Here is an 8350-nt window from a genome sequence, read left to right on the forward strand (position 1 = left end):
TTTTAAAATATATTCAAATAGAAAGCAGTAATAATAGAATAGTAAAATATTTCAATTTTTTTCTGTTTTTGCTGTACTTTGGATCAAATAAATGCAGACTTGGTGAGCAGAAGAGACTTCTTTAAAAAAACAATAAAAATCTTACTGTTAAAAAAACTTTTGACTGGTACTGTAGGTTGATTATTCTTATAGATTGAAACAAATGTGCTTCAGCCAGGATAAAGAGTATGAAAAGTGCTCTGAGTTGCTGCAGAAAAAAAATTATAATTGAGCAACAACAAAAACGTAGCTGGAGACGTGTTTATTATTGAAAATGCAAACTCATTCTCTGCCAGCAGGAGGCGCTTTTAGAGTGATAAAACTAGCGGTTTCCCCAGTAATGGCTGTAATCAAAGCAGCTCCGCTCATGAACGCTACTTTATCAGATAAAATAAAAATGCCATCAAAACCTTTCTGAAGACAGGCGCTTCCCTTCAGAGATACATTCATATAAAACACCCGCGCTGCGTTTTGATTTTAAAACGTGCAGTGCTTATGTTTATTCAACTAAGTCAAACGCCACAGATAAATCAATGTATGGGGAACACTGGTAATGTATATCGAAATATCGGAAATGTGTTTAAAAATCATATCACCGTTATTGAAAAAAAATTATATCGCGATACATATTGATATTGAATTATTGTCCAGCCCTAATATCCTATTATGTCAACACAATAAACCATGGATCTTTTTATTGATTGTTTTATTGTAACATTTATTGTTGTTTTAGCACACCTCCAACAGACTTTTCCTCTCTTACAGTGGTTAAAAAATGCAAGCTTAAGGTATGACTGATTCATATGGGAAGAATTTCAAGATCTACCCATAGTGGGCTTTCGGGGTTATCCCATGAGCATATGCTTTCTTTGCCCTCCTACTCGAAACGCTGATAGACTGGAAACCAAACACACAGGAGAGCAAAAACAAGACAGCAGGGTTTGGTGGCTCCTTGGAGATGCTGTTTCTCAGTGTGGGCCCTGTAAACAGAGAACATGCCACGCCTCTTGAGCACTTCATGCCAAGCCACAGGAATTCCCTCTTTCTCATACTTTCCCGCCTGCTAGTTCAGGCCAATGGGATAGCGCCTGTGCTGCATAACATGGAGAAGGAAAGCCTGGCTGTCACTGAGCATTCTCTCTCTCTCTCTCCCTCTGACTAAATGATCACCATGCTATGCTTTTCCCTCTCTTGGTTCAGCTGGTTAAGCAGAATCGCAATCGGAATCAGAATTTATAAAATTCAAACGATACCCAACCCTAATAATGATACTCGGTGCTTAATATGAGCTTTCATAATCTTTTTCTTCAATTGCATAGTAGAAATGAATTTTAAATGTTGCTAAATAAATCAAAATAAATATTTGATATATGTGTGTATAATGTGTATATATGTATAATATATAATTTATATCATTTTATTATGTTATTGTTATATTTATGTATTTTTTAATATATTTAATATATTTGTTTTATATTGATTAACGTAAAATGGTTTGAAGCTGAACATTTCTTGAAAGCTTCTTACCTTCTTTCTAACTTTTTCTTTAAAATGCACAGGAGAAATTTAATGCTAAGTAATCAAAATAATTTTGTTGTATGTGTATTTATGTGTGTGTGTGAGAGAGAGAGATTTGTAATTTAATGATATTATTTTTTATATGTTTTAAATATATTTGTAATTTATTATTTTATATTGTAAGATTGTAACAAAAGATGGATTGAAACCTAAGCTGAACTTTCTTCTTTCTTTCCATCTTTCTTTCTTTTCTAACATTGTCTTAAAGTTGTGTAGAAGTAGAATTTTTCTTTTGAATGGTAGTTATTGTTAGAGACACCTGGGTGGATTTCTCTTTGATTTCATAATCCTTGTCTCATACTGCAAATTAGTCGCCCATATGAAAGACTCCACTGGCTTTTGACTTTAATTCACGGCTAAATATAGCGCTACTTTTCCACCGCAGCAAACACACAGGAGTATTTGCAATGGATTTGTTCACCCCTTACCTTCTCTCTGCGTGTTACTTTCCCACTGTGCATGCGTATGTGTGTGTGCGGACGTGCACACAGTGTTAGTATGTAGGCGTCTACGTTTTGGGCCTTGAACAAACAACAGTGTGATGAGGTCTTTAAATCATACTTTATGGATACAGGGAGTAAAAATAGATTGTGGTGAAAGGCTCACGGCTAAAAGCCTATTTTATGACTTAATTACATATAACATTTATACTTGTTCTTCACACCAGGTTTTGATTATAATTGTAACTGTTTTCTGCGTGATTGAATTTTCGACATGCCTGAGCTTAGTTGCACACAAGGTTAGTTGTTCTGGTAATGTACTGTTTCCAGGCCTAAACATAGCTGAAAGAGTGAAGAGTTATAATATGCAAATCATTCCATGACATTAACCCCCCATCCACCCTCAATCCAGTGCAGCCCCGGCAACCGTTATGCTCCACTCTTTTGATGAACAGGGAATAATAGGATTGGGAAACATTTATTCTGCTTGAATGATAATTCTCTGTAAGAGACCGTGATCTGTAATGTGTCTTTCTATCTGCTGTCGCGCTGAGTCAAGGAGGAACAGGACCGAAGCATTTGCTGCATCTCTTGTAGCAACCAATAATCTTTTGGGCCTTTCGCTATTGAAATGGTTAACCCTAGGTCTTAGAAAATGTCCATACAATGGAAGCCAATAGGGTTTTGTTTTTTTGGACCCCATTGGCTTACATTGAGACATTATTCAAAGTTTCTTCTTTTGTGTTCAGCATACGAAAGTCACACAGGTTTGGAACGACATGATCATAATGACCGTATTTTAATTTTTGGGTGAGCTGCCGGTTAAGTGTAGCATGAAAGCCTCTGTACATCCTTACTCAGGCAGGTGAATCTCGGGACTTGTTGTATGGTTTTAGTACTACACTGCTGCTGCCAAGACATGTGGCGTGTGATGCGAGCATGACTAGCATTGTTGCGATTCCATTCATCCTTTCCTACCACGCCGAACTCGATGTAGGACTATTCTCCCAGGAGCTCATTATATTCATTCCCATACCATCCCTCCAATGCCTTATTTATTCTCATTTTGCAACCAGCACATATTTGCAGTTCAGCTTTTCAAATGATAATTGGGATTATCATTTTGAAATGGAGGTTCTTCTGCTTCGGAAAACTGCACATTCAACAGTGCACACAGAAAGGTCAGGGTCTCTGTAGCATTCGGGACCTTTGTGAGCTGTCCCAAACCAATTTGCGTTGTGAGAGTTGACTGTTTCAACGCTGCCAGCATCGTGACCTTTACTGAAGGAGAGCTCTCCCCTCTCAGCCGTCTGAGACAGCAGATCATCTTGCTGGCCACCAGCCACGCTCTCCCTCTATATGAGCCACAGTGTGGGGTGCGGCATGTTAACGCTGACCTTGCTGTTGTACAGACAGTGTGGTGTACGCAGGCCACATGTCACGTATTGAAAAGGGATAAGAATTCCTCTCAAGACTTCTGAAACCAAATGGTTTCTGTTTGATTGGCTCCTTTTCCTCAGCACTCCACCCGCGGTGTCTGCGCTGCAGAGACTTATCGCTGTCGTATCTCAAACTAACCTCTGGAATGTACCTGACAAAAGATGAAATAGTACAGTAGCTTACTCCTTTTTTTGGTCCTGTATATTAATTTATTTTAAAAAATACTATATTTCTGAATTCCAATTAATATAAAATAGGTTTTACGTAATTACATTTTAAATAATTTATAATGTAATTATAATATATAATTAAAAAAAATAGATTTAATATGGTACTGTCTTGATATCATAATGAAGAAAAAACCTAATGCATATATACAATTAATTAATTACTGAATCAATATATACAATTTATGTTGTAAGTTTAAGTTTTAAGTTTTTAATATTAAATATAAAAATAGAATACATTTTTTAATTAATTATTTTTATATATACAAACATAATAATACTTAGAGATGTCAGAATTAGCGTGTTAACGCATGCGATTAATTTTTTTCAGTGTAACGCGTTACAAAAAATATTTAACGCAATTAACGCAGGGGCGGAGCTAGGGTTGGCCACCCCACTCACAACTGCTGCTTCTGTCTCTTTTTTTCTTGACAAGGATTGCATTTATTCCAACTTCACCTCAGCGCCAGGTGCTAGTCAAACGAACGCGGAAAAGCTACAGTTGACGAGGGAGCTTCTGTAGAACAGATGAGATGTTGTCAGGCCATATGTCAGTAAAAAACAATTTTCCGGTCCTGTCAGCCGTTATACTGTGCTCGTAGCACGTGCTCCTCAAATGCATGCACAAATACGGCGGTGTGTGCTGTATCATATTAAAGCGCAAATGAAACTACGAGCATGCTATGTCGTAGTTATGTCATCAGAAGTTACCAAAAAAGGCGATTAAAGCTGCCTTAAAACTGTGTAGAGACTTTAAGATCTGAAGTGAGTCAGAAAAGGTAAAGAGTTGTGAAAAAATACGATGCGTGTCAGATCCACAGCATGTTCAGCAGCAGCAGCTCTTAAAGCAGTCAAAATAACCTAATAACCCAGCAGCTGTGATGTCTGTTAATCCAAGAACAAAAGAAAAAAAGAGCTTTAAGGATTCATCTATATTTAATTTAGAATTTAGTGTTTGATAACTTTATTCAATTTCTGTATATTTCCTGCTTGCTGAAGGGCACAGGTAGCTAAATATGACATTTATTATAATGGGTTTATGTGAAGATTGTTTCAAGTTCACTTAAATTAGAAGTTGTTATTTTGTAAAGTCTAATAAATGTTAAAATTGATAGCTCTCAATTATAACTGCTGTAATGTTGAATGGCTATAGTCAATGGTTAAATATTAGAAGAAAAAAAAAAACTTTTCCTAGAGACATCAGTAGTATTGGTATCAGTGATACTCGCCTTCAGACATAAAGAATATGCCACTAAACAAATATTAAAAAAATATACTATTTTTATGTTGTTTCTACATTAATTTGAAGATTGAATGTGAAATTATTGCAATATAAAAGTATATTTAAAATCAGTTGACAGCACTATAAATAATATTTATTATTATTATTATAGTGATATTAATAATAATAATATAACAATTAAATTAAAATGTGTACACGGTGTATTGAGTGTGTAAGGAAAATAGGTTGTTCTTTTTAGCGTCATTAAATGTAAACAGTTTTGTTATTAAAGGTAATTTTTGGTGTGAAACCCAAATGAACACAAAACGTACATGTCTAAGAACTTGGCACTTGTGTTTTAAGCTAGATTTTTATCATAAATGCTCTTATAAGTCATTGACACTTTCCCTTTCTTGATTTCCAGGTGGCATTGTACAACCCTGACCAGGACGGGAGTGACAGCCCTCGAAGCAGCCTTAACAATAGCCTATCTGACCAGAGTCTGGCCTCTGTTAATCTCAACAGTGTGGGCAGCGTACACAGCTACACACCGGTAGGAGTCCGATTCTCCATCTTTCTCCAACTTTGCAGCCACTATTCTGCTCTTTAACCTCTCGTGAACCTGAAGCAGAGCTCTTAATTTGCTGAGTTTTATTGTGGAGCACTTGCTTTATGAGAAGCAGCAAGATTCCAGTGCGTTTGTCAGAATGCCAGAGTATGGAGGTCTGTGCATGGGAGCGTCCTGTCACAGAGGTTAAGGGAATGAAAGGCAGAGCTTATACTGCTGGAGCGCTGCTAAAGAGAGACGCTGCCTCTGATGTCCTCCCACTAGAGAAGCCGCTTCTTTGTTGTGGTCCCCTAGAAGCCCTGCATGCTTCTCGCTCCAGGCTCTCAGCATTGATCCGGCACAGACACTGATAGATTCACTTCAGTGGGCCAGACAATGCGCTCTCTCTATCTCTTTCTCTTTTTCTCAGTCTCTGTCTCTCTATTTCTGCTCCATCCAGCTGATTTGAACACTGTAGTCTGTTTGAACATAACCAGATTAAATGCGCTCATCTTTACAGTGATGCATAGTGTGTCATCTGACTCCCACTGCTCATAATTCTTGTGTACAATTAGTCTCTGCTGCTAATCTTGTATGTGAGCAGGACTTTCCTTATGCAAGTTTGTTTTTTGTTAGAGCTAACTAGTGTTTCCTGCTCTGATTTTACAATTGAGTTTTGATATTGCTAAGTTAATAGGATAAAAAAATTATTGGTAGCACAGGATAATATAGGGATGTGCAATACATCTGTATCTTACTTGTTATCAGCCGATATTGAAGATGTTTTTTTTTTAATTATCGCTTTATTTTAAATATTTATGTCTATATTGTATGTGTAATTTTATGTTCATTTTCCCTATTTTTACATTTGGATTACATATGCCATCATCTGACTTTTGTTAAAAGTCAGTCAAACATGGATTTAATAACACTGTTAAATACAGTATTTAGCAAATTTTTAAAGGAGAACTATTGTGCACCTTTTTACAATATGTAATATAAGTCTCAGGTGTGCCCAGAATGTGTCTGTGAAGTTTTAGCTCATAATATCCCACAGATGATTTATTATATCACTTTGAAAATGGCTATTTTGAGCGGAAGCAGAAATACGCTGTTTTAGTGCCTGTATCTTTAAATACAAATGAGCTGCTGCTCCCTGCCCCCTGCCCCCTTTTCCACAATAGGGCTGTGCTATTACAGCTCGTACCACAGATACTGTGCCAAAAAACATCTGTCTGGTTTTGATTATCATGTCTATCGCACTGAAATCATACGTTTTAAGGCCATATCAGTTTAAACTTCTGATATAGTGTTTTCTGAGCGCACACATCTGAAGCACACGCACAGAAAACAGCTGTCACATGGCATGTGAATACTAAACTAAGTTCTCTTTCATGTCTTATTGCACTTAAACTGTCAAATACACAGAAGTTTGTTAAAAACACGTTAGTTACAAAAACAGTTGGTTATGTCTGTGAAGGGGAACAGCTGGGAACAGCTGTGCAGCCAAAGACAGAACATTTAGTATGCTTTGGTCGAACTTTCGCCATGGCGTTAGAACTGGTACACCGGTGCCGCTTGCGGAAACACAATGGCGGCGCCATGGGTGGAAACGTGCATATTAAGGGATGATGATATTATAATAAGATCCCATTTCTACGTCACAGGGGAAGCGAAATCTGAAGCACTCATTTTCTCACATGCTTCCAAAGAAAGGTTTACCCAAAAAATTTTTACTGGGTTGTTCTTTTTCACGTTTCCTGGGTTGGTAGATGCACCGGAGACCCGATTATAGGACTTAAACACGGAAAAGTCAGATTTTCATTGTATGTCACCTTTAATGTAAATGTAATCTTATACTGTAACAAATACTGAACATTATACTTTTGTAATGCCTGAATTCATGTGTAATATTTAAAATTATTTATTTTAGTTTTTAATGTTTTTTGTTTATTCTGACAAAATAGTATAGAATACTAATATCGGCCATTTATTAGTTGTCAGCCATAACATGAAAGTAATTATCGGCTTATTAGTGTCAGCCCGAAAGTTAATATTGTGCATCCCTAGCAGAAAATGGTTGTCAGTCCAGTGCTAAATATGGTTGCATTCATATGCATATTTTATATATATATACTATTTATGTATAGTGTAATTCTGGAACCAGTTAGCAGAGGGAGACACTGTAGGAAGCGCTGCCGCTAACAATTATCTGTTCACGGGACTTCTTTGCAATAGCTTTGCATCGTGTTCAGATACATAAATTTCCCCTCACCAGTTCGCACCGAGAGCTAGAATTAGACTTCTTCAAAGTGGCAGATGACTGTTTTGCCAACATCTCCAGTCTGTTAAACACTGTTGTCTCGAGCTAGACATGGCAGAGCCTCTGGCCTTGTGTACATAGCCGCGGGAACGTATTTTGAGCTGGGGGGGCTGAGAAATAAAATGGGGGGGGGGCACGTGACAAGAATAGCCTATAAGTGAGTGTCTTTGTTGCTGGGTTTTCATTAAAAAAAAACAATGAACCACAAACTAAGCATTCATTTTAAATAAGGGAAAATACCTTATTTATTTGGGTTACAACGGCTATATCCATCTTATTCATTTTGTCAATGCAAGGTAGATGTTTAATATATGCGAATTTGCCATTATACTATTTTATGGCTGATGTGTTTTAATTAATAAGATAATAAATCACAAACTATGAACGTTTTAAGGTAGCCTGAGGGGAAATCCATAGGCTATTTATTTGTGTTAAACGCGAGTAAAACATATCCTTATTTATTTTGTTAATAAAAGTTCAAAGTTTAATGTTTTTTTTTGTTGTTGTTTTTTTCTATTAATGTAATAGCCACAA

At 36.7% G+C, this 8350-nt stretch overlaps 1 protein-coding gene across 1 annotated transcript in view; it reads left to right on the plus strand.

Moving 5' to 3' along the window:
- Positions 1 to 8350, plus strand: part of foxj3 (forkhead box J3) — a 120246-nt gene that overhangs the window by 100596 nt on the left and 11300 nt on the right. The window contains exon 6 of the mRNA XM_016564602.1: positions 5371 to 5499. Within this exon, the coding sequence (XP_016420088.1) occupies positions 5371 to 5499 (129 nt within the window). The remainder of the gene's footprint in view (positions 1 to 5370; positions 5500 to 8350) is intronic.

The sequence above is a fragment of the Sinocyclocheilus rhinocerous genome, unplaced genomic scaffold, assembly GCF_001515625.1.
Source record: "Sinocyclocheilus rhinocerous isolate Xijiao unplaced genomic scaffold, SAMN03320098_v1.1 scaffold889, whole genome shotgun sequence".
Classification (NCBI taxonomy): domain Eukaryota; kingdom Metazoa; phylum Chordata; class Actinopteri; order Cypriniformes; family Cyprinidae; genus Sinocyclocheilus; species Sinocyclocheilus rhinocerous.